The 27,139-nt window shown below is 44.5% G+C and overlaps 2 protein-coding genes across 6 annotated transcripts in view; both read left to right on the forward strand.

Annotated features, from left to right (window-relative positions):
- Nucleotides 1–592: 592 nt before the first annotated feature.
- LOC139048767 (gastrula zinc finger protein XlCGF57.1-like) lies at nucleotides 593–18,267 on the forward strand. 2 transcript variants are annotated; one of them, XM_070523353.1, is made up of 3 exons: nucleotides 593–792; nucleotides 11,581–11,824; nucleotides 15,094–18,267. In XM_070523353.1, exons 2-3 carry the CDS (start codon nucleotides 11,632–11,634, stop codon nucleotides 16,236–16,238), a joined length of 1,338 nt encoding a protein of 445 aa, XP_070379454.1. In that variant the 5' UTR covers nucleotides 593–792; nucleotides 11,581–11,631; the 3' UTR covers nucleotides 16,239–18,267. The 2 variants fall into 2 exon arrangements, with proteins under 2 accessions (XP_070379454.1, XP_070379455.1); XM_070523354.1 differs by lacking the exon at nucleotides 593–792 and adding an exon at nucleotides 6,727–6,806.
- Nucleotides 18,268–23,610: 5,343 nt separating this feature from the next.
- LOC139048771 (zinc finger protein 239-like) overlaps nucleotides 23,611–27,139 on the forward strand; it is a 96,481-nt gene continuing 92,952 nt past the window's right edge. For all 4 annotated transcript variants that reach the window (XM_070523362.1, XM_070523363.1, XM_070523360.1 and 1 more), the window contains exon 1: nucleotides 23,611–23,815. The gene's annotated coding sequence lies outside the window, so the exon portion shown is untranslated. The remainder of the gene's footprint in view (nucleotides 23,816–27,139) is intronic.

Genomic DNA, 27,139 nt, shown 5'->3' on the forward strand with positions numbered 1-27,139 from the left:
CTTCGTCCTCGTGTCTGGCATACTTACTGGTTAGCTTCCTAGTTCTTTTCCGCCATTGTGAGTCAACGCTCTTTCTGTATATGTATTTAAACACCTTAGCTGCCCACCTGTTATCATCCAATTTCCTCAGCCGTTTTTCGTATAGGATTTTACTCTGAGCTTCCCGTGCTTCGAATGATGCCCAGCCCATATCTCCCTGTACTGCTTCGTTTGTGGTTTTCCCGTGGGCACCTAGTGCTAACCTTCCCACAGCTCTCTGATTTACTTCTAGTCTCGACTGAACCTCTGCCCTTAAACACAGGACCGCATTCCCGAAAGTAAGCCCCGGCACCATTACTCCCTTCCAAATGCCTCTCAGTACCTCATACCTGTTGTAACCCCACAATGCCTTATGTTTCATTATCCCGGCATCTCTTCGCCCTTTTGCTATTAGAGACTGTTCGTGCTTTTCCCTGTACATCTGCATACCACAGCACAGCAGCGCCAGATTTCCCTCTAGGTAATATGGCGAGAAACTCTATGCCCGATTCAAAGGGATGTTTCATAACCTCCTTGAAGTCATCCGGCTATGGATGTGTTCACAGGCATCATCATCATCATAACAATAATCAGACGGCGGCAGTAAGAGCATGGTTTTGGTTGTGTTGCAGTGGTTTCGTAGAATATACTGCTTTCGAAGGAAACCGCAGACCGTCGTCGTCGTCGGGCCTCCCCGGGTCTATACTATTTTATCAGGCCGCACGGTCCCCGTTGCCCAGCTGCCGGTGCTAACGCAACATATCTGGAACTAAGGTGACAGAAGTACTTCTCGGAGTTTTGCACGGTTACCTGTTCTTTTGCTATTGCAGGAACAACCGTGTTTGCGATTTCGTGCGGTATAACGTGGTCTCGAAATTTCAGCTAGCACGAAGCGATTGATGCATCCTCGCAGAGATCGCAGGATCGTCTATTCGTGAACTTCTGCAGTTCCTATGCGCTGCCCCTAGTTGAAACAGTAGAGTGCCACTGTTGGTAATGTGCAACAGCCGTGGGCTTAGTCGCGATGTGCCACCTCTCACGCGCCAACACTTGCATATGCACTGAACTAGACTATGCGAATGTGCTGCGAATGGTGTCTCACGGGTCTTTCTTTCTCGACCTTTCTTTGCGACTATAGGCCATGCGTTTCTATGCGGTTGTCACGGAATCGTTGTGCTCTTGTGCTCAGCAGTGGTCACGCACGTGGCTGCATTTCTTTCCCTTACTCACTGTTTAATGGTGATGACCACTTCAGCTGAAGTGTCAGCACTTTCCATTTGTTGCTTTCAGATAGTGACTGTACATTCCCTTCACGTAAAGCTCGTTAGTAGCTCTATGTGTGAGCTGTGGAGTTGTGTCATGCTCTGTGTACGTGGTAAGCGAGCCGATGAACAAGTTCACTTCCCTGCTGCTGTCGCTTATGAGTACATTCAAAGGCAAACGTGGATAAGTGCACGAATCAGCTCGTACCCACGGCCGTTGCTTTCTTTGTTCATGTTGTAACGGTATGTTTGTGCACACGAAAAGAAAAGCTTGCGAGACGCTTAAGCTTTGCCTTTGAGTGGAACGCAATATCATTAAAAAATGACTGCTTCTGAAACTTCCTGGAAACTGCTGTTTGTGTGACCTTAATGTTTTCGTGGAAACGCTGGTAGTGAACGCTGTGCACGTAGGTGAGCGTCCTGTATCTTTTTTTCTTAATTTCCCCCCAATGGCTGGCGCCCTGCATGCGCGGAGCCGAGTGCCATACGGATGGTGTCGCATGAAACCGAGCGGGCCACCCCGCTCCTAAGACAGACCTCAAACACCAGCTGGAAAAGGGGCTTGAGTTTCTGCATAACAGAATTTTGTGTCATATTTTCAAACTACTGTCCAACACTATCATGTGGGTGGGTTGTGTACAAGTCGTTCTTTACGAATTTCTGGACGCATTTGTACTTTTGAAAAATTCAATTATTTCAGTGATGCATATTCACCATATGGAGGACCTGTGTGGTTCGGGGTGATTTCCACGCCAGAGCCCCGTAATGCTGCAGTTCCGTCGTCCGCGGCCGCCACCGCCGCCAGCTCACTCATCCTTCGCACAAAGCAATTACTCAAGGCAGATAACCGTATGGCGCACTGCAGACCACTGGCCGCTCTGCTATCACTGCGGAGAAGCTGGTCTGTCTACTACTGGTATCTATGCTGCTCCTTGGCACTACGAGGGGTTGCCGTGAAAGCGCCACGCCCAGGCAAAGGGGAATGGTCCATATCACCGACTACCTCACCACCATTCAGTGGAGCCCTGGACGACTGTTCTGTTCGCAGTTGCCGCAGTGCCAACCATACGCTGGGCCAGCCCAGGGCCGGTCTGTCAGCCATATCTAGAAAACTAAAAGCAAGGACCGATGGAGATGTGGTTGCTGTTCATCGAACCAATGCCTCCTTTACTAGATGCCTACCGTGTGAGCTGAGTAACTTGTTCGTGCCCGTCTCCTCTTTCCTCCTCTCCACCTGCGTCGGCTGCAAGCGCTAGCTGCGGTGGCCGCTGCAAACCTAAATCCCGTAGCCCTGCCTGTGAGATTTTAGCGGCGTCTCTTGCGATCCCGGATGCTGGACCCGCAGTCTCTCGTCAAGCCATTGGTCGAGTGCACCAACCTAGTAATCGTCACTTCCTCCGCAACAGGAAGTGGGTCGGCAGCGAGTGCCGTCTCTCAACTACTGAACTACGACTACCCTGAACTACAGGAACCTCCGCTCCAATGGGAAGACTAGCTATGTGGCAGGCATCTTGTAAAGAAGGCATTGGCTGAACTGATGAAGGTCCTCCACCACCACACAAGATGCCGAATGGACTATCTCGGTGACATATCAACGAGACACCGCCATGCCAACAAAGCCTGGAAGCAAACAATTTGCCGACAAAAGAAGACCAGCAAATGGAACATTCCGAACACAGGTCAACATGATGCAGTGGTGATCCATTGCCAAAACCAAAGTGCAGTGCAACACAAAAAACCACCAAACTCGATGTGCTTCTCGACGGCCACACACCAGCCTCACGATTGCATACATAGTAGAAATTACGGAAACTAGCAATGCGTTTGATCTCTCAGATTCTGCCACATCTACCTCGACGACCATAATTCGCAAACCAGACTTCGACATAAATCCAAGCTTCCCCGTCAGTAAGCAGAAACAGCTCAAGGGCGTTCTCCGATGATAAAAAGACTGCTTTTCGATGTCATTGAGAATTCGACAAACACCAGTTGCAAAGCATGAGATAATAACCAAATAGTGTGCTTGACGACTCTGTCAGAGCCCCTAACACATTTAGATGCAAGAATGTGAAGCTATAAGGCAGCAAGTCGATGAAATGCTGCATGACGACATCATTCAGTTGTTGAGAAGTCCGTGGGCATCTCCTGTAGTGTTGGTAAAGAAAAAGGATGGAACCCTACGTTTCTGCATCAGTTATCATCAACTGAACAACATCACAAAGGATGTATACCTCATACTAAAAAGATTTTGCGCCAATACAACACACACAAGAAATACGACAACACCACGGGCACTTGGCATGATGGGCGATTGATGTATACCTCCTCCCACGAATAGAGGACGCATTGGATCGGCTCTGCAATGCCTATACTTCTTGGCCTGTGCTTCTATTACGGACTCCTTGTAATGGACTCTCAAGAATTGCAGGGCCATTAACATATCCCACAAAATCCGACGTTGACATTAAATGGGAAACACGGCAGGAAGAAGCATTTTAGGAGCTGAAACTATGGCTGCAGTCACCACCAGTGCTTACACACTTTGATGAAGACGCTGAGATGGAAGTCATACCGACACTAGGCCTCGGTGTCATACTTCTCCAAAGGAAGGATGGAGTTGAAAATGTAATAGCTGAAGCTAGCCAGTCACTGTCGAAAGTGGAAGCGAATTATTCTATGGTGTAGAAAGTGTGCCTTACGATCATTTGGGCTACAGCGACATTTCGGCCTTCCGTATATAGCAGGTACTTCAAAGTGATGCCACCAAGCCTTGTGTTGACTGGAAAACTTAAAAGATCCGTCTGGTTGCTTGGCACGATGGAGTATCAGACTAAGGAATTTGACATCACCGTAGTCTGTGAGTCCGGACTGAAGCATTCTGATGGTGAGTGCCTGTTGCTCGGCCCAACAGACTCGCCACTGCAAGGTGAACTGGATGATTATATCTTCCTTAGAACAATAAGCTCAGACAACATTGTGAAGCACCAGCAAGCAGACCCAGAGCTAAGGAGCCTTGCTAAGTACTTGGAAGTCCAGGCTGAATTTGCTTTGAGGGTATTTATGCGCGGATTGCTGTTGTTTTCCTTGCGAAACAATGTCCCGATAAAGAACTTTTCCCAGCCCGTGCAAACTACCTCCTCATTGTGCCTGCAGCACTCTGTTCAGAAATCGTGCTTGCACTGCATGATAAGACAGCCAAGCACCTTGTGCTTTCCTGTACACTTGCAAGAAACAAGCGAAGTATTATTGGCCATGCCTCACTGTCGAAGTCACCCTGTATGTGAAAACATACCGTGACTGCCATCAATGCAAGACACCGCCGACAAGGCGAGCGGGATTACTACTTCCAATCAAGACTTCTTTCTGACCGTTTCAGCAGATCATGATGGATCTGTTCGGACCCTTTCCGACCTCAACATCAGGAAATAAGTGGATCGTCGAGGTAACGGAATACCTTACACTCACTTCGCTGAAATGAAGGCTCTGCCAAAGGTAGCCCAGTCAAAGTGGCAAAATTCTTTGTCAAGAACTTCCTGCTGCAATAAGGTGCCCCAGAAGTCCTCATCACGGAAAGAGGAACAGCCCACAATGGAAATCATGTTGTTCAAGCTGGTTTACGGAAGAAACGTGACGGTGACTCCAGACGCCATGATGCCACACGTCACAGACGAAGTGTATCTCGATGTTACCGCCTATCTCCGGTGTGCCTAAGAAGCCCGATGGCTCACCCGCCTGTGCATTGAGAACCAGCAGAGGACTGATGGCCGGCACTACAATCTTCGACGATGCTATGTGGAATACCAGCCCAGCGACCGTGTTTGGGTCTGGACTCCCATACGCCGATGAGAACTTAGTGAGAAACTGCTAGTACGCTATTTCGAACCCTACAAGATCATCCAATTTATTGGTACTCTCGACTATAAGGTTATGCCAGACGGCATTTCACAATTTCAGCAGCGCTGTGCGAGACCTGAAGTCATCCATATGGTGCATCTTAAAGCTTTCTACCCCCGCTGACAAACTTAGAGACATTGTTTCCCGTTTTTTGTCTTCATGATTATTCATGGTTTTCTTTCTGCTTTCGTGTTTGTTGCAGCATCGGAACGTTGCTTTTTCAGATGGGGGCATGTCATGTACGAACCCATTCGCTGCCGCCCGCTGTGCGCATGTGCGAGCCATCCGTACCGCGAATTTTTTTATAGAATGCACGCATGCATGCCTCGCACTCGCCTTTCTGTGCATCATGAGCACCTAAGCAAAATATTTGTTGGGCACTTATAAAAATACTTTGATTGCCATTTGAGAGTATTCCCGCTTTATTCTGTGAATTTTTTTTAAAGTCACAGGGGTTTCGTCATGTGAAAAATCTTGAAGCACTCAGGCATCTCCAGGGCAAAACCACACTTCTCGTACTCCCAGCAGCTTTCACTTTTTTTTTTTCCTTTAGCCTTACACACCTGGCATTGCCTTGAGGCTGCTCATCACTGTTGCTATCAAAGAAAATATCCAATATCTCATGCTCGTAGAGAGCCCATTGTCCACTAGACGCCGCCATTCCTTCTTTGATACCAGTAGTGACCAGTATTTCCATAAATCCAGGTAAGATCTCCGACATAGACCTGAAAAGACAAACCTAATTATTTTCTAACTGAAAAAATTGCCCTTAAATAGCAGGATTGAATTGAAATTATTTATGTGCAAGGCATATTCAAAAACGTTTGTACTGATTAATCCTGAAATCTCCAGTGGGGGATCTTGACAGGGTGTGTTACACCAACAAAAGGTATAGAAACAAGGGAAGAGGTATGTTAAAGAAGACTTGTTGTTAGGCAAGTTAGTTTGTGATGGGAATGAAAATTCATAGAGAATACAACGAATGGCACAAGTACCTGAGTGCTTGTACTGTTGTCTCTCTTTTCATGTTATTTTTTTCTTTTGTAACTTCATTCTAAAACAAGTACAAACAGAATACAAAGCAAAACACTGTTATGTCAGGGAATACTGAAAACAAAACAGAAAGCAATATGTTTTACACCAAGACATATCGTACTATTTAAACTTAATTTTGTGCATCCCTGTAGCCAGCTGGACAGATTGGTCGAAACTTCAGAACAACAATTGGGTTCACATCGCAATAGGCACATTGTTGGTAAAGTATTTTCAGTCAGCATGAAGCAAACGAAAGAAGTCTGGAAGCTGAAGGAAATGTTTTGTACTTCAATGTACTTCATGGCTTCAATTATGTAAACTTGGTCCTATCGCCCACAAAAGAAAAAAACATTTAAAGGACTGCCAGCACATGTTCTGTATTCACATACATCCCACATACAACATTCGTCATATTGTAACGTGTTATGAAATATGCCACAATGTGCTGGACTAATGTTGCATACATGTGGTTATGCTGATAGACTTGATTGAAGCACATATGAATGTCCTCTTACAGATGTGCTGCTGGACCAGAAACCCTGCCCCACGTGTGCATCACATGATATCCCAGCAGTTTGAACTACTCTTAAATATCAGGTGTAGTAAAGCACTTTATAGATGCAGCTTCTCACATATATAATTACATGGAAGTACAAGCAAAAATATTACGGCAGGAGCCTATGTGGCTAGTCGGAAGGGCTTTGCGTAACGCTTCTGGCTGTGTCATTACTTTTTGTACTTCTATACAAATGGGAGAAATAACATGACCTAGCTGAGAACAGCATGACTAAGACAATGTTTTTCTCCGTGCACAAGGCATCAGCTGCTAGCTGGAGAATCCTCTTCAGGCTACAAATGATTTCCATTCAATAGTGAGCTTCACTGTATTTCACATCTAGCATATTTGGAAAGCGCCCATCTAGTTTCTTAAAGTATATGCTGGATGTGGAACCTAGTGAAAAAAAGAAATAATATGAGACTAGCATGGCTGACACCTAACTCATTTTACTCAAATACCTTAAACGTATTATTAGAAACCAACAAACAGTGACACCAAGGACAACATAGGGGAAATTACTTGTTCTTAACAAAGGAAATAAAAAAAACAATAAATTAATGGAAATGAAAGTGGATGAAAAAACAACTTGCCGCAGCTGAAGAACAATCCCGCAACCTTCGCATTTCACATGCGATGCTGTACCAATTGAGCTACCGAAGGTTGTGGGATCGTTTTCCAGCTGCGGCAAGTTGTTTTTTCATCGACTTTCATTTCCATTAATTTATTCTTTCTTTATTTCTTTGGTTAAGAACAAGCGATTTCCCCTATGTTGTCCTTGGTGTCAGTGTTTGTTGGCTTCTTACGATATGGCTAATAAAAATTGGGCCCCTCAGTTAACCCCCTTTCTCCTTGTTTATTACATAACGAAGGTCTTGAATCTGGCAACATTGATGCCTTCAGGTAGCATATGTGGCTTTATTGACCGGTTGCCTTCACCCGAAAAGATCACATTCTTGAGACGCCTGTGGCTGAAAGGATGTTCCACGTCCGCTGCACAGGTGCATGAATGGTGGCACTGGCTAACACTCCCAGGGTTCTACAAGAAAACATAAATACCAAAGAAAGTGGTTGGGGAAACAGCGCCGCAGTAGCTGAATTGGTAGAGCATCGCACGCGGAATGCGAAGGTTGTGGAATCATTCTCCACCTGTGGGAATTTGTTTTTTCATCCACTTTAATTTCCATTAATTTATCTATTTATTAAGCGCAGGAATTTCTGCTATGTTGTCCTTAGTGTCACTGTTTGTTGGCTTCTTATGATATGACTAATAAAAATGGGGCCCCTCGTTTAACCCCCTTTCTTCTCGTTTAAACATATTATTGAAACGTGCATTACGAACACATTGTAAAGTTATACCAGTAGTATGTAATTTTATGTGCACTTAACTGAAGTAAGGTAACTGTTTTTATTTGTAGTATATTTGTAGTGTAGTGTAAAAATATTGTGAGAACGGCCAAAATGAGATCAGCAGAAATTTTTGTAATTAATTTAAATGAATAAATACATAGAAGGTAATGAGCCTGCTAATTTACATGACGATAAATTAAATAATAAGGATGTCACAAAATATACAACAGTTAAAATCTACCCGTCTTCTGCATGAGCAGGGCCGGCAGCTGTAAAAGCTGGCCCACTAGCCACACTGCCTCAGCCACTTGCTCTGCCTGCCTCTCAACAGCAGCCATGACCTGCTCGGTTGCTGCAGCCAGCTATGCAATGCCCTGGCAAACACCGCGAAGGAGATCATTACATTGGGATCCATTACCACTGAATCGGACAAACACTTCTACAACAAAGTGACCTATATAATGAAGGAATAATTCTGTTCCGGTTCTAGTGTGAGGTGTGCAGTACGCGAGCTTTACAATGAAGTGACCTGCATAATGAATGATTTTGGAGGCCCCAAGCGCTTAGTCATAAAGGTGTTCAACTGTATGTGTACTCATTCAGATTACCATATGTTCATCAAAAACACTGTCAGTTTTAGTTTAGAGATGCAGACAAGAACAAACACTCTCTGTATTGGTGTCGTCTCTGTCTGCACTGTGAGCTGGCTATGTCATGGCACATGTTTTTTGTTGTTTTTCGTGTAGATCCACAACCAAATTTCAATACCACTTGTATTTTTAAGCTATCACATGGTTGGGAAGTTCATGCATGCATAGAAACTAGTTCGGGATTGTGAATGAGCAAGTGATGAAGACATCTTATCTCTTTAGAAAAAGAACACTAGGCCTACTGTTTGCATTTTGCTGTATAAGAACACGTTGTGGAGACTGTGCGGAAATAGTTATTCAAGCATTGCAAGTACAGTTCTTTCACCACTACAGTTCTTTCACTTTGGGAACCTCGTCTGTATATTTGTCATGTAATTACTTCTTTTTTTGGAACCAATAAATCTGAATCTGTCATACTGCCATTATGCGTAATGTTTCCTGTACTTCTAGAGCAAGGCACGAACTTCAGATTTGGCAGAAATAGGCACAGTTATGGATGTATTGTGTGGCAAAGCTTCCTTGTTTTTGCCTTAACTGCGAGCGTTGCAAATTATCTATGAACCCTCTTTTTCTTTCTGTTTTTCAATAGTTTGTTGGGGTTTGTGTTCGTATTCTCCAGTGTCCTCAATGAACTAAGCAAAACATAGTGTTCATATTTTGATAAAATAAAGCAAATTTTCGGGGTGATCTGCAGGATAAATTTAAGGTACGAGATAGCTACAGCCTTTGCGATTAATTATGATGGCAAAGGGTCCTAGCATTGAGGTGCGTTTTGCAAACACCGCACATTTCCCCCTGCTGCCTTGGGAAAACTATCCAATCAGCATGTGCGATCAAACGTGTGCTGCAATTACAGTGTATGCGATACGTTTGTTTAGCTAATACTTGAAAGCTCGCGGCCAATGTTTTATATGAGTAAGCCATGTGCTACGACTTCTTAAAGCATTGGATTTAATTACTACAGGCAACTTTCCATATTGTGGAACTGCTTAAAAGTAACAGCCTTAGTGGAAACTGTAATCTCTTAAGCCATTGCTGTGTGACTAATTGCAAGTGTCCAAGATCTCTGGTCCACCCAGGCATACCCTGTTTGACGAACTGCTACTGTGATGAATGTGTGTGAAGCTGTTAGATTGTGCGACTGATGACAAGTGCCGATGTTTATGACCATGTATCTAAAGTAGAGTGACGTCCTTGTCAGTCTCCCTCAGTCCTTCGTAATTTTATTTTTCAATTCAGCTGTTCAAACTTGTGTTAGTCATGTATGTGAGCTTATGTCTTTCTTTACGGCCCATAAAATTGCTCAAAATTCATTACACCGGTCTACTGTCATTCTATTATGCTCCACCATATAAGCAGACAAGGACACATGTACTTCATTTGTTTCATCATTCTGCACGGCACTCTTGGCACAATTGTTGGCCAGGCATGGACCAGGACCTCCCGCTGTGAGACTCGAATAGGTCTGCAAGGCCGACGTACTTGGTATGGTTGGCCTGGTTAAAAATTAACGTGTTATGATGAACTAAATGCACAACTGTGTTATGTCCAGGGCATCAAAGCTGTGGCATTTCAGGACTGGTCTTTTCACTTACTGCTTCTCACAGAGCTGGGGCCAGCCATTGGCTGTGGGGCCGTGTCTCTGGAGGGCCCTCTGGCTGCTGCAGTGCTCCTACATTGGTTGAAAAGAGTACATTCGTTCAATGGGTAGAGTAGAAAGAGTTTGGGCTCCTTATAGATGTAACAGTATTACAAAGGAGAGGCAACTGGGAAGAAGCTTACTGTCACGTGAAAGGCCGCTCTTGCCAGCTGTAATGGCCACTGCTTACTCAGTTACCATGGTCACCTTCACAGTGGGCTACTTGGGTACGAGACATTAAGAATCAGTTTTGAGAAGTTTGCCTAATGTGCTATGTCCAGTATGCAACTACTCGGGTCTTAAGTCAGGAATTCGGGTCTTACGTCAGGAACGGTGCGTGGGAAGGGGCCTCCAAATTCATTTCCTCGGGAACTCCCTTGCTCACTGCAGACCGGGTCGGCGGTGGCATGTTCAGGCACAAAGCCTGGTTTGTCGAACGCATCTCGGCAATCCCTCGACGAAGGGTCGAGGTTGTGGTGCATTGTCCTTTGCACACAGTAGACTTAGTGATGCCGTGTGGCTAGAGGATGGCGGTGGCTTTCCAGGAAAGTTCGACGCCACTTTCGCATTTCGCTGGCAAAACGTACTTCAGCAGGCCGTTCTTAGCAGTACGGACATATCTATGTACATACAGACATACCGTAACTGGGTGGAGTTCTTGAAGAATGTCATTGCCTTAAAAATTAAATTTGGCAAGCAATGTAATGTTTTGGGCAGATACCTGATAGTCTATCAGGGTTACGGAATGGTACCAATGGAAGTGATGTGCCATTGTGAACAGCTGACAAGTAGGTAGTATGGTAGTATGATAAAATAGAAAATTAGCAAGCACAGGATGGTATCAGCTGGCACAAGACATGGGGCGATTGGGGATCCTACAGTGGACATTAAGTAGGCTAATGGCAATGACCTTAGGATTTTGCAATTACTTTTCATTAGTTGGGCTACAGCAATGGCTTGTAAGATGTACGAGATGAAAAAGTGTGAGATATGTTCCAATGTCGAAGGCCTTCCACAGAAAAGCGATTGTCTTGCTTTTGAATATTCATTGTGGATTGTCCTTGTAGCCCTTTAGGAATACACTGAATTGAAAGGGTTGTCCTGTGTTCTACGGCTGTGCATTGTAATCTGCCTCTGCATGTTTTTTATTGATGTATTTGTTGCCTCTTTTTCTAGATGGTGTAACAGCACTGCGATCACTCCACTTCTGCAGGCCCCACAAATGCCATGAGCCTAACGGAAAGCATCACTGCCAGAACAGCATGCCGTAACCCTTTCAAGGTCGTCGGTCAGTTCGAGGTTGGCACGCAGTGCAGCTTGCCTCTGGCTGACAAGTCTGTTGGCGGCTCGTTCAAACCAGGGAGCGAGTCTAGGAGCGTTCAGACTACGGAGGCTCTGGAACAGTTAAGCTCCACCTCAGGTGGGCAGTGACCGGCACTTCTCTTATATTTGTTTGCTTGTGTGAGTTTGTGGTAAATGGCCAAGTCTGCCTAGCTTGGCACGACCTTCTGAAGTGTGTATGACATTCATCTGGCAAGGACAAATTAGCAGATTTTTTATTCTTTTCTGCATGCAGATTGGGGCAAAGTGCAAAAATAATGCTTTGCTGAGCTCATTGAACCACCTTAGATTACAGAGCTTAATGCAGAGCCGTCTTGACCTGGTATTGTTGTAGCTCTTACATTGCCTTATGACAACCTTACACCCAGTGAGTCTCTTAGCTATGTGTTCATAGGTGTATTAGTCTAAGAGCGTGAATGTAGATCAATGCAGAATGTCAGTTGACCCTTGGGTTTGATGTGAATAAAATTCAAACAAAATTATTTAATGTAGTCAACTACACTTCATTTTGTCAATATGCTCATTCATTGAGGGAGGCGATAACTGCATGGAAATGTCGGGATTTATTTATTTATTTTATTTATTTCACATGTTGTCAAGACCTGAAAGCGTTGCAGAAAGGAATGGTAAAAAAAAACAAGAAATAATGCGGTAAGAAACAATGAAAATATTATCAAAAGGCATTCTAACAGTGGTCTTGAACTTTGGTAGAGTCTGTGGGGAGTGCGACCGATGTGGAAAGGCGATTCCATTCTGTGTGTGCCCTAGGGATGAATGAGTTATTGTAAGGGTTCCTGTGGCACAATGGCATCCCGACTGTAAGGCTGTGGTCAGTGTGGGATGGAACATAAGGCGAATGGGTAAAAATGGTTTCTTTTAAAAGATGGTTCAAATGAAAAACTGTGAAAAAAGCATAGAGACGGGAACATTCACGGCGTGACAATGCGTTTCATTGATGTGATACTTGCATAGTGACAATAATTAGATAAGATAAAGCCAGCACCTCAGCTTTGAATACTTTGTAGAGTAGAAACTAATCAAGACTGATTTGGACCCCAAATTGCTTAAGCATACTCCAATTTGGAGCAAACTAAAGTTTTATAAAGAGTTAACTTCAGGGAGGAAGAGGCCAAACTAAAATTGCAGCCTAAGTACCCAAGCATGAGGTTAGTGCTATTAGTAACATAGTCAATATGTGAATGCCAAGAAAGGTTACTTGATATGTGAAAGCGAAGATACTTTCATGAGGTCATCATTGTCACAGAAGCACCATTAATAAAGCGCGTGCGCTTTAGAATACACGAACCCTGTAGCAATGGTGCATCAACAGGTAGTATTCTAATTCAGGTATCAAAGCACGCAGGCATGCTGTATGCCTAACATTTTTAACTGCGACTTTTTACTTCTAAAAAGGTCCCTTTTGTCGCAGAGGTTTGATTTCAGAATTTGCTTGCTAAGGAAGTAAAAAATCACAACACAAGGCATATTTATAGATCTATGCTTCAGATTTGTTATATGGTAAATAAGAAGAAGCCCAGGCCACCGCTGCAAATGAAGCTTAGATAAAGGTCTCCTTCCTTTCGAGCACCATGGCTAGTCTTTTGTACCAGACCATGTGTGGCGAAGTGGGAGGAACCATAGCACATGACATGCAGCTAACTCCACCTCTGGAGCTGATTGCACTTGCACCGCAATACTTCTCGCTGCGCCCACGTGGTGGTTCGAGGAGTGCGGCCACGCGTGCCGTGTTACCTCTAACAGTGGCCGTACCTGTACATGTTGGCAGGTACGGTTATACGGGGAATGGTTATATGGGGAAAAATACAGTATTTCCTAGCCAGCTGGCTCACAATCTCAGCTTAGGAAAACATTGCGAAAGTTCAGCGTGTGATCAAAAAAAAAATGCACTGATAAAATCTCTTATCAGACAAATTTCTTGTGCCGGTGAATCCTAAGTTTTGCAAGTAGTGCCAACTCTGGCCTCTGGGCCTTGAGTGCTCATTAAGGATCAGCGAATGAGCTGGGTCAAAGGATTTTTAAATTATTCTCTAAGGATCGTAGAAATCCATGCAAGTCTTCAAACATGGTACATTCTCTTACTTTGTAATTTTTTTCGTTTCTGAAAAGTAATTTTTGTTGGTGTGCTTCACAGATAGGGTCATGAAACATCCAGATCCAGAAATATTGGGTAAATAAAAAAAGACCATTAGGAGTTCTTTGTTTATTCATAATATCATCCTCAGGATCTCCCAAATCAAAGAAGGAAAGTTTGTGTTCTTTTTTTGGCATTTAATTTTTATTTTCATTTTTATACCGCCATTTTAGGGCTATTACACAAGAGGTGAAAATTAATCTGTAGAAAGGTAAAGTAATGTTTAACAGTCTCGGAAGAGAACAGCAGTTTACGATAGGTAGCGGGGCACTGGAAGTGGTAAGGGAATACATCTACGTAGGACAGGTAGTGACCGCGGATCCGGATCATGCGACTGAAATAATCAGGAGAATGGGCTGGGGTGCGTTTGGCAAGCATTCTCAGATCATGAACAGCAAATTGCCATTATCCCTCAAGAGAAAAGTGTATAACAGCTGTGTCTTACCAGTACTCACGTACGGGGCAGAAACCTGGAGGCTTACGAAAAGGGTTCTGCTTAAATTGAGGATGACTCAATGAGCTGTGGAAAGAAGAATGATGGGTGCAACATTAAGGGATAAGAGCAGATTGGGTGAGGGAACAAACTCGAGTTAATGACGTCTTAGTTGAAATCAAGGCAAAGAAATGGGCAGGATATGCAATGAGGAGAGAAGATAACCGATGGTGATTAAGGGTTACCGACTGGATTCCAAGGGAAGGGAAGCATAGCAGGGGGCAGCAGAAAGTTAGGTGGGCGGATGAGATTAAGAAGTTTGCAGGGGCGACATGGCCACAATTAGTACATGACCGGGGTAGTTGGAGAAGTTTGGGAGAGGCCTTTGCCCTGCAGTGGGCGTAACCAGGCTGATGATGGTGATGACACAAGAGGTGGGGTTAACATTGGAAATTATATTTCCCTCATGATGACGGGTACAGTGTAACTTTAGGAATGCTGATGGGTAGGTGATGGCTGAGATATAATGGGGAAGGTCGTTCCAGTGACTTGCTGTTTGAAAAAAAAAAGATACTTAGAAAAAGTAGTCATACAGGCATGTTGTGAGTCTTTAAGTACATCACCAGTGCGTTGAGACATTTGTTATAGCAATGTTCCGATGTAAGGTTCTTGTTTGATCTGGGAAGAATAAAATTTACTAAATAGACACAGGATAATAACTTTTACTCAATAACTTTTACTTCATTTTGTTTTCTTTGTGCAGCATCGAGGCCTTCTATTTCTCCCACTGCCAAAAGTGACAACTCAGAGCAAGGATGCCTCGACCAATGTGACTATGAGACTGATAATCTGTCTCATCCAGAAACACATGCGAGCGTCCATACTGGCAAAAAGCTATTTCACTGCCCTTTATGCCCCGAGAGCTTTTTGCAAAAGCCCAACCTGCAAACCCACCTTCTCACCCACACAGGGAAGAAGCCTTTTCAGTGCCCTTTGTGCTCTTGGACCTTCTCAGAAAAATGCAACCTTATGAAACACCTGTCCACCCACACAGGCAAGACACCATTTCAATGCGCTTCATGCTTTCGGAACTTCTCGGGAAAGGCTCGCCTGAAAGAGCACCTGCGCACCCATACAGGCGAGAAGCCATTTCATTGCCCTTTATGCCCCCAGAGCTTTTCTCAAAAGTCCAACCTGAAAACTCACCTGCTCACCCACACAGGCGAGAAACCATTTCAGTGCCCTTTGTGCTCTCACAGCTGCTCACGAAAGGGCAACCTTATGAAGCACCTGAGCACCCATACAGGCGAGAAACCATTTCAGTGCCCTTCATGCTCTCGGCGCTTCGCACGAAAGACGCTTCTTGAACTGCACCTGCGCACCCACACAGGTGAGAAGCCGTTTCAATGCCCTTCATGCCTTCGGAGCTTCGCACAAAAGGCCGCCCTTATGAAACACCTGCGCACCCACACAGGTGAGAAGCCATATCAGTGCCCTTCATGCCCTCGAAGCTTCTCAGTAAGATGGAACCTTACCAAACACCTGTGCACCCACACAGGGGAGAAGCCATTTCAGTGCGCTTCATGCTTTCAGAGCTTCTCAGAAAAGGCTCGCCTGAAAGCGCACCTGCTCACCCACACAGGCGACAAGCCATTTGAGTGCCCTTCATGCTCTCAGAGTTTCACACGAAAGGATTACCTGAAAGAGCACCTGCGCACCCACACAGGCGAGAAGCCCTTTGAGTGCCATTCATGCTCTCAGAGCTTCTCACGAAAGACCCATCTGAAACAGCACCTGCGCACCCACACAGGCGAGAAGCCATTTGAGTGCACTTCATGCTCTCAGAGCTTCTCACGAAAGGATTACCTGAAAAGCCACCTGCGTACTCACACAGGTGATAAGCCGTAGCAGTGCCCTTCATGTTCTCAAAGCTTCTCACAAAACATTTGGCTTAAAGCCCACATGTGCACCCAGACAGGTGAGAAGCCATTTAAATGTCCTTCATGCCTTCAGAGCTGCTCACAGAAGGCCAGCCTGAAATCCCACCTGCGCACCGACACAGGCAAAAAGCCATATAAGTGCCCTTCGTGCTCTCTGAGCTTCTCAGAAAATGGCGCCCTTACGAAACACCTGCGCACCCACATGCGAAAAGCCATTCCAGTGCTCCTCATGCTCTTGAGTTTCTTGTTCAAGAGTTCCTTGAAGATACACCAGTGCATTCATACCGGTGACCATCCATACAGCTGCACCATCTGCTCCATGTTCTTTATGCAGTCTCATCAATTCATCAGACATGAGAGAGCACAGCGCCACAATACTCTAGGGTAGGTCAACAACCATGTTGAAATAGTCTGAATTGAAAATCTACATAGTGTAGCATGCTGCATAGTGTTCTGCTGCATAGTGTTCTACTGCATCAGGTAAAACAAGCGTCTCCACGTTCTCAGGGCTGCTGCAGCACTTTTTTTCTTGTTGCCATATTTGTTCTATATGTTCTTGCAGTATGTCATACAACATACCGTAAAATTCCAAGCAACTGCTATTTCAAATTGGCGCCAGCTACCGAACAAGCCCCCCTCCCTTTCTTCACTGCTTCGTGCATTTTCACCGGACCGCCTGGCTACAGTTCTTGTGGCATATTTTTTACGATATTGCATATTAAATTAAATGACACAGTTTGGTGAGAAAGAAATTTATTGTTTAATTGCACTTCTGCCAAAGCAATAGTTCCTATAGCCTGCATAGCCACAGCCTCTGTGAGTTGCCGTTTTGGTCAAACATGCGAGGTACATGGTGAGATTTTGGGTGCGATGTCATACGAAGTGTCTCCGACTTGCCACATACGATGATTCGGGACGCATGGTACAAAAGAGCGAGTGGTGCATAGCTCCACCCAGAACCGACGCCACTGCATGGACACTCGGAATGACTTCTCAAATAAAGTGAAAACAAATGTATTTGCACAGCTCTCTCGTCATAAACAAGATGCCAATGTAAAAATGACAATGCTAACAGCATAGACGTGTTCCTGCTAGGCCACGTCCGCAGTGTCTGCTCCATTGATGGCTGCCGATGACTAGGAGCCGGCAGGCCTAGTTCACGAGGCCGTTGAATCAGACACCAGTGGTGCTTGAGACATGACTGCATGCAGCTCGTAACCAAATGCCTCTGTTGGTTAGTGCAACATGTACACAATTATGTCACCCTTAAATTGCAATACATTTGTTTATATCAATGCCAACAGAAGCCATCGAGGAAGCCAGGCGAGCCTGCGATAGCTGGATGACGGTGTAGGCCTAGCTTGCTGGCCGCCAGGTTCAGAGCCTAGAGCCCTTGAATTTCGGTTCGCGATCGAGCAAAAGTCCCTTGCAAACTTTCTTGGATCATATTTCACCAGTGGGGGGGGGGGCACTTGCTTGGAATATTACGGTAGAATAAATAAAATTATGAAAACTCAGCTACGGAATACCGTTATAGGTGAGAAATAATTGTGCAGTTAAACCTCAATATAATTAAGAGCATGAAATCAGCAATTTGCTTTGTTCTATCGCGTCTTCTCATTATTCAATAAGTATACAATATTTTTTTGAATTTAAGCATTGCTGTTTGCATTCCCCTCCGAAAGATGTATGTTCATTGTAATACTTATTATTACATTACAGATGTCTGAATGATCTGCTTTCTGAGTTCTGTGTTTTTTTCTTTTTCGGAATTGTCTATTGGTGCATGTGAAAGTGTCCTGTTAGACCCATTCATGTATTTGTTGCCTCTAGGTTTGGGTATACATGGTTCGTCCTGGACTCTTGATCTTACTGTATTCGCAGATTTTTTTTTTCTTTATGGATTGGTAATCTGAGAACAATTGATTGTTCAATAAATTAGCTGCCCATTGTCTGTTTCATGAGAGCACCAAATAAATGCCTTCGTTTAATGAGTATCTGTTGTCTGTTCTTGGTATTTTAGTACTTGAATGTCGGCTTGAAATATAATAATGTTAGCATTTTATTCTTTCTGGGCCTGCAAGGGAAGTTGATCGATGGCACTCTGAAGTTTGTTATTAGCAGAGAGGGCACTAGGTTAGCCCTAACCTAAAATGAGTAATTTGAGTTTGGAGTCAAATGTCAAGTCCACCACGCCTCATAATTACTTTGTTTTAGTTCAAATGTATCAGGATTTCTACAACTACTAGTGTGACATTATCTGTATAAACATTTGATTAAAATTTACATTTTGGGCATACATCTGCACTGTATAATACATTTGTGCACAGAAGGCAAGAAATTTTGCCAATTCTGTTTTTTGACCGTTGTTAAGATTCTTTGTGAATTGCAGTTGAGCCAAACTCTCGTAAGGAATTTCCTCACCAACAAAACTGTGCACAGAACATGTTAAGATAATATATTTGAGAATTATCAGTTTTGTTTAAGTGTGTGCGAATATTTTGATTTCGTATAGGCACTTCATAAATACAGATATATATTCTACAAACCTTCGAATTTTACTTAAAGGGACCTTGAAATGATTTTAAAGATTTTGTACAGATTTATTGAGTCATTAGGGCAGGTTCTTCTGATTGATACATCTAAATGCTTCGCATAAAGCACGTAGTTTATGACACAGTTTAAAAATCGCACATTGCTATCGATTGCAGCACGTCATTGGGCTGACTTTTCAGCCGCCCCTGACCTGGTGATGACCATGACCCTGACCATACGACGCCAGTAGAACAACCTATCTACTGCCCAGGCTGCATCATCGATAAATTTTCCGAATTTCTGGCAAATAAATGTTGTTCGGAATAGTTAGAATGTTAGTAAATTTGTTTCTATAAAAAAGAGAGTAGCAGAAAGAGAATGCACAAGGACAATTTATCACTACACTCGGGATTTCTGCCACACATCAAGTGTCTGCTTGTGTTACAGGCTCCATGTTGACAAGAGCTCCGCAGTAAGTGTTTGTCTTGATCTTTCTTTTTGTAAGCACCATGGATCAGCCTTGTTACGTTGTGGGCTACAGTCGTAGCAACTAACAATATGTCAAGCTGCAACATTGCGTCCCGTGCAAGGCAGCAGACGAGTGGAGTTGCAGCGCATCAGACTGTCAGTATCTAATCGCCACCAGGGCTTGCACGTTTTCAGCCGTCACTTCGCGCTGAAGGATTACTACTGCAATAGTGTTTTGTACTTTTGGCATTCGGGGAAACAAAATTGAAAGCCGACTGGGCATGTGCGTTTATGGTATGAGCGGGGGCACAAACGTGAACGGACTGCACGGTTCATCTACCTGGAATGGAGATGCACGCAATGTGACGGAATGGTAGAGGATAGCAGCTTGCAGCCACCTCGGTTGCGACCCCGGACACAGACTCAGCCAGACAGCAGTCGCCTTCTCGGCTGCCATGTCGAGGGGGAAAGGCTGCATCCACGCGCATGGTGAGGCGAAAGACTGCATCCGTGTGCACATTTTATTTGTTTGTATCAGGTCAAGATATGATTTAGTTCAAATGCCCATCAAGCCATTTTGCCGCCTGCTGATTGCTTAGTTTCAGCAACACTGTGTATTATTTATTGAAGCAGTTGCAGAACGCTGTCAATTGTGCTTGTAGTGCATGTATTTGTCAGTGACTGTCTTATTCCTTTTTATCGAAGGCTGTTTTTTAATTTTTCGTGGTACTAACTCCTGTGTCACAAATTTTTCATGTGTCTTGGCGTTTTCTTGATCTCTTATTCTTGCAAATGACAAAATGCCTTCATTACCTCTTTCCGTTTTTAGATTTCATATGCTGGATACTACACTGATTTTTCAACGTTATATATAGCGAGATTTTTCCTTTTTTTATTTATTATATGTTTGTTTTTATTTCACAGCTTTATTATTTGTTTTGACCCTGTATGTCTGATATTCCCCTGTTGTATGACAAATGAAAACCCATTCTGCTCTTTGCTTGCGTAAATTATAGGTTATCTGTATATCTTTTGTCAAAGTGTACCTTTTTTCAATAAGCATGCTTAGTTGTTTCCCATTCACATTTATTTAGAAATGTTACCAAGGCTCACTTGTTGCTGGACTTTGTAGGAGGCCGGAGCCTTGTCAAGCTGCAGCTAGCGGCCTTTTTTCCGTCACCCCAATATTTCTTGCAGAGAAATAAAATTTCCTTTTGATTGATTGATTGAAATGAGCAATTAATGGTGATAGCAGACTTGCAAGTGGTGTGTAGGCACTACTTACCTGGAAGAATATGTGCTCCAGCTTTATACATACTTAAAAGCACCTCTGGACACACACAGTCGAGACTCCATGGCATGAGCTGCTGGCGGGAAGCATGGAAGCACATGCCAAAGCCGGAAAACACACTCTCCAGGCCGACTTGCTAGGGTCCATGCTGCAGAGCACCAGGATGAAGGCGCATCCAGGCGATATACCAAATCCGTGGTGGATTACAAACTCTGCAGAAGAATGTATCTTGCACTGCACCATAAATTGCAGTCATAGAACACAAATGCTACATTTCACTGTCGTTTACCTTTCAAACATGTCCTCGAAGGTTTAACTAGATGGTCTGTATGTTTCATCACCAGCAGCTTCAGGAAACTCACGCTCCACCTGTTCCACATATGGTATCAGCATCGAAATCAGGCATTCTCAAAATATTTTGGTAGCATAGGAGAAGCAGGTATCCGCATGCTCTGGTGTGCTTTCCAAGATGACTTCGCCAGAACTAGCATTCTGCATGCTTTTAGACCCCAGCATATGTGCAGTGAGGTGTGCCTGCGCGTATGTTTGATTTCCCTACATAACTTCACTATTGCAAACATAACCTTGTTTTCATGAGACTGTATATACAGTACATGGTAATATATATGACTGCTGCCAGCTGTAGCTGCTCTCATAATAGCAAACCCCCTTTCTGATGTCTAGTGACTATGTAGAAGCAAACACTTCACATGAACATAAAAAAGAGGACCTTATAGTAGCCATTATTTTGCTGCGACAAAGTGTAATCATGCTTACCAGCTCTCTTTTAAAAATTGCCATGATGTCGGCACATATATTGTGCGTTTGGGCACTTTTTGGGTTCCAAGAGAATGCAAGTGCTCTAGTCAGCTGCCACCTTGGTCTGCATTCCCACAGTAGATATTTTGCATTCACACGGCACAACCTGCAAACAATGCGCTATTGCGAGACATGACTAATTCATTGCTAGTGTCAATACTGCAGTACGTGTTGCATACATACATACATACAGAATGTGTTACAACAACGGCCTTCATCAGGTGTTACAGAAATGCAGGAAATGAACTTAGTTTTTTGTGAGATTAGCTAGGATTAAATAAGCATCATCTCCTTATTTCTATTTATTTACAGTTTGATATAGAAACTATTTGCTTATGCTGATATTTGCATAAAGCCATTGTCTGTAGGAACCATGAAAATTTATTGTAACTGTTGCATAGCACTTGTAAAACTATGGATAATAATGAAAACACTGTGACAAAAATAACAGGAAGGAATGTGTCAATGTCGGCTCTTATGAAACTTTTGTGTATGGGAGGTTGGAAGAATTTGGCGAACTAAATGTAGCATGCTGCATGCATTAAGGGACTGAGGCAGGGGCGCCCTTTATCCCCACTGCTGTTTATGATGTACATGGTGAAGATGGAGAGAGCGCTAGAAGGAAGTAATATCGGGTTTAATCTCTCATACGAACAGGCAGGTATAGTAGTAGAGCAGCAGCTCCCAGGTTTATTTTATGCGGACGACATTGTGTTGTTAGCTAACAAGCAAAGTGATTTGCAACGTCTGGCTAATATCTGTTGACAGGAAGGCAGCAATTTAGGTTTGAAATTTAGTTTTAGAAAATCAGGTCTTATGGTATTCAATGAAAACAATGAACAGGCAGTCGAGATACAGGGCCAGGAAATACCTCGGGTAACAGAATATAAATACCTCGGTATATGGACAAACGAAGGCAATGGATGTATGGAAACACAGGAAAAAAATAACAGTGAAGGGGAAGAGAAATTCAGCCATAATGAAGCACAGAGCGCTATGGGGATAGGTACAAGGTCCTCCGAGGTATGTGGAAAGGTGTAATGGTTCCACGATTTACTTTTGGAAATGCGGTTATTTGCTTTAAATCAGGAGTACAATCAGTACTTGACGGGAACCAAAGGTCAGTGGGTCACCTCGCATTAGGTGCCCATGGGAAGACTACAAATGAAGCTGTGCAGGGCGATATGGGCTGGACTAGTTTTGAAGTGAGGGAAGCTCGCAGTAAAATTGAGTATGAGGAACGGCTGAGGAATATTGAAGAAAGTAAATGGGCTGGGAGAGTGTTCAGGTATCTGTACAGGAAAAACATTGATTCACAGCTCGTAAGCTTACCAGCAAGTATGTGGCCTGTAGGGTGGGCAGCACAGCAACAAAGAAGGTCAAACGTAAAGTCGGAGAGGCTGAAATATCTCACGGGTGGCGGCAATGGAAAAGAAACCTGCCATGCGTAACTAACTCGAGGAAAAAACGAAATTGGGAAGGAAAACATTTATGATAACTCCAAGGGAAGCTCATTACCCGTGGCGTACGTAGAAACAGGGGCGGGGGTGGGGGGGGGGGGGAGGCGTGGGTCCCGGATGCAAGGGGCCAGTATGGGAGTCATATACGTCAGAAGACACCCGGAAATTGACGATATCCTCGCCTTCCTCGATTACACGCCGGGGGGGGGGGGCGACAGAAGACCTATGGGCCCCGGGTGCCGGACGACCTAGCTACGCCAGTGCTCATTACTTTTCGAAGCGAGATCGGGATGCCTTAGAACACGCACGAGATATAAGAAGGAAGAAGAAGCATGTGCTTGCTGCGGTAAAGGTGGGGAAACTATGGAGCATGTTTTATTAGAATGTGAAGACGTCTACCCAGTGGTCGATTTAGGCACCACTGGCTTCCTTAAAGCCCTCGGGTTCAGCGGGAGCAGTGGTAAAGTAAACGTCCGCCAACAGGCATTAGTAAGAGGCGATTGGAGAATTGGTGGAAGAAAAGTAGGGAAACGACGAGATACGGAGACGTACAAAAGCACAGTTCGCAATAGGGGCTCAGAAAAGTTGGGTGTGGTAGTTTATAGTGTTTTTCTCTTCTTTTTTTATTGTTTAACCTAGGTAGAACATTAAACAATATAATTGCAAGAGTTTAGTGGCGCAACCCACCTTCCCGTTTCAAAGAAGACGCTCATAACATTGATCCATTTATCCATACATCCAGATTCAAAGCGTTGAACCTCATTCATCCATCCATCCATATGAAGTGGTCGCTCTTTCGGAGAACATCGCGGAAGTTTGTAAAGTTTATTGTATGTTTGTAAAGGTGTTCTGTGATCGCAGTTGGTTCTGTGATGTATGGCCGCTCTCTCGCCCCAGCGCGGGCGCGACAGTAGGCGCACTGTCGGAGCACCTCACTTCTTCCGCCGTAGCCGTAACGCATCTGGAACAAAGGTGAGAGTACTTATCGGGGTTGTGCATGACTACCTGATTCTTTTTTTTTTTTTTTGCAGTTAATTGTGGGAACAGCTGCGTTTGCGATTTCGTGCGGTATAACGTGGTCTCGAAATTTCAGCTAGCGCGAAACGGTTGTTGCAGTCGTGCAGAGATCGCAGGGTAATCTATTCGTGCCTTGTATGAGCACTTCTGCAGTTCCTATGCACTGCATATTCGCCACTTTCACGTACGGTGGCGCCATCATGCGGCGGCGGCCGGAAATAATCGAAAGATTATACTTGCCGCTGGCTGCCACCCGTTCGTGTAGCGTATTGGTGTTGTCTACGCTTTTCCTTCCCTTTGGTTGATGTTTTAAGGCGTTCAAAGCTCCCGTGGGATTCTGAAGGACACTTAACATGCTCAGAATGAGCAAACATAGAAGTAACCGTATTTGCTGCGTGCCGCAATGGGTGCCGAGCGGTAGTTATGCGGTTGGTGATGTGAGCCTTCACTCATTCCCACCGGCTGCGTCCATGAAGAAGAAATTGATTATTAAGCTGCGGATCGACAAAGGTTTCACAGAAGCGATGAAGGTTTGCAGTGCGCACTTCATGCCGGAGGACTTTTTTTTTTTGAATACGACAGATGAGTGACAATTCCGAGCACTTGAAATCACGAATAGACGCACGTCCATAAAGACGCAGGCATAGCACTATATTATGTGCAGGGAAAGAAATAACGCGCAATTTTAACTCATATGTGTTGTAAGATGATTGATGCTTGCGTTCTTGCCACTCATGCCCTTGCGGCTACGTTGGAGCGCAAACATTCTCCCTGAAGCCTTGTACCTGCTTCAAAATTTCTTGTCCTCGTTCATACATTCGTGCTGTGCAACGCCGGCTTGACATTCCACCATTTTCGAACAGAGAGACGAGTTTCTCATTTGTGCATCGAAGCAAAGTGACGCAGGCGTAGAGGGACCTGGAATTCGTACCTCGTCTGCCACTTCGATGCGCGGTTGCAACGTGTGCACAGGTGCGCATGACTGCACTCGTAAGGTAACAAATCCTAGTCCAACAAGCATTCAACTACTGTGCAGTGTTTGCGTAGCGAACCCTCAGCTGATCTGCGTGTATATTATTTTATAAAGATAACTGGAAGAATGAAGCGAGCATTACCGCGGACCAGTAAATGTCGGCAATGTATCGCTTGATCTGTCTATAGGCAAGACGCGGTAGGACTCATGCAGGCTGTAAAACTACCGTAAGACTGTAGCTTGCACAGCACGCATAAAGCGCAATAACCAAATTGCAAGGGTGAACGGTTATCGTATTAGCTCGCGAAAGCAGTCAGATATGGTTTTTTGTTTACTTCTGACGTTCAGCATACAGCTTTGTGAGCACAGGCAGGGATAACTAGACAAGAAATTTTCGCACACAAAACGCTGCTTTAGGGCTGCTTTTCACGCCGTCGATGTAAATGACTTCGGTCGCGCGACACCAGGAAGGTTTTTTTTTTTTTCTCGACATGGCGGCTTATTCAAGCAGTCTAAGTAACAACTTGCAGAGAGCACCACACCGTATAAAAGTTCATGGTACCCACTCAAAGAGGTCAAATTAATAGAATAGCAAATAAAAAGCACGGTCACTTCTCTTAATAACACCGTCACGGTAAAACTGAAACCACAGCTCATGTGGCTTGCTTCGAAGTCGCGAAGTTTTTATGCAAAGGCCTTCAACAGTCACAGACGTCGACGTGCACGCTTTTATGCCGCAACACACAAGATGATCAGCGAAGCTGGCTTCGAATCCCGGGTTCTGCTCGCCCAATATGAGCCATTACGCAGGCTAACGACAGCGGGCGTGTAAATTGAAGAGGCATTTCAGCATGACGACGCGAAACAACATGCCACTGAGCAAGACGACCGCAGCACTGCACCGACTGCTCTAGTTCTTAATCTCTGGGACAGCCATGTTGGATTTAAGGTGGCGCCCCCTATAGGCCGTGAAAGTTGCGAATAGTTGAAACCATAGAGTGCCACTGTTGCTAGTGTGCAACAGGCGTGTGTTTAGTCGCGATGTGAAAAAAGTGCCACCTCCCATGCGCGGGCACTTGCATATGCACGTAACTGTCAGTGCTGCGAATGCTGTCTCATGGGTCTTTTAAAGAAAGGTCTGCCTCTTCCTTCGACTTTCCCACTGCTGCTGCTGTCTGGAACTCCGCGTCGGGGGGTGTTTCAGAGCATGTGCATATATGACAGGAGCCCGGGAGAAAGGAAAGACGGCGCGAAAAACTCATTTAGACCTTTGCACCGCTTCGAATGTGCACAATGGCCTCTGGAGCTCTCTGGGCGACGCCACATCAGCCTCTTGACGTCCGCAATACCCGTGACATCCCGCAAAAGCTTTGCAGAAGTTGCAGTGCTTACCATTCTACGAACATGCAAGTCCAGAGGGAAGCTAAAGAGAATGGTAAAAAGAAGGGGGGGGGGGGAGAGGAGGCAGATAGTGGATAGACACGATGCAGTCTCGAATTGAGGGAATAACAGCCTTGCCACTCGTCGCTCGCAGTTCCCTACAGCGGGGGAGGAAGGGGGCATACGGAAAAGGTGACTTGAGAAGGCAAGGAAATGCTGCTACTATAAACACGACAGTGATTGCGGGCGAACGGGATGAAGCTTAAGTTCGAGGTACGGAATGACACATTTCTGCTATTTCTGAAAAATAACACCATGCAAATGTCAGATGGGCGACTTCCCAAAGGTGTGCAGAAACAAAGCCTCATTAGCGCACAGTAGAGTCTAGGTGACATATATGGAAGTGGCCACACGTCAAACCAAAACGTCTTTGCCTTCCACGGAAGCTTTGCGGCTATGGCATTGCTGTAAAACATTCTCGTGCACTTAGGGATATGTTAAAGAACACCACCGTGTCAAAATTAATCAGAGTCTGCCACTACGGCCTGCCTCGTAATCCAATTGTGGTTTTGGCACTACAGCTCCATAATTAAATTAAAGTTTAATACTTCTGCCACGATTCGTTGTGCCATGTGAGGCAATGAATACGCTCAACCCTCTCAAAGGTTATGAAGTATGGCGCACAATAATGCCTCAAGCTAACACCTCTCCCTGTGTGCTCTATGCACTACGCAGACAAACAGCAGTGGTGCATGCAAGTTAACATTTATCAACTTGCCACTCTCGTGTTGGACTAAATGTTGAAGAAATCAAACATTGCACATAAACATGACTGCTAATTATCATCAATCAAATCAAACAGCATAGAAAGCTTCGCTTACATCGATTACATTTCCTGGATTTTGCACATTTTTTTTTCTCCGCCT

The sequence above is a fragment of the Dermacentor albipictus genome, chromosome 8 (assembly GCF_038994185.2).
Source record: "Dermacentor albipictus isolate Rhodes 1998 colony chromosome 8, USDA_Dalb.pri_finalv2, whole genome shotgun sequence".
In the NCBI taxonomy this organism is placed as follows: domain Eukaryota; kingdom Metazoa; phylum Arthropoda; class Arachnida; order Ixodida; family Ixodidae; genus Dermacentor; species Dermacentor albipictus.

Excerpts from the sequence above, each read along its gene's own strand:
- LOC139048767 (XM_070523353.1), top strand. The coding sequence starts at position 11,632 with ATGAGCCTAACGGAAAGCATCACTGCCAGAACAGCATGCCGTAACCCT. Across the intron at positions 11,825-15,093 it reads ACAGTTAAGCTCCACCTCAG|CATCGAGGCCTTCTATTTCT; the intron begins GTGGGCAGTGAC and ends TTCTTTGTGCAG.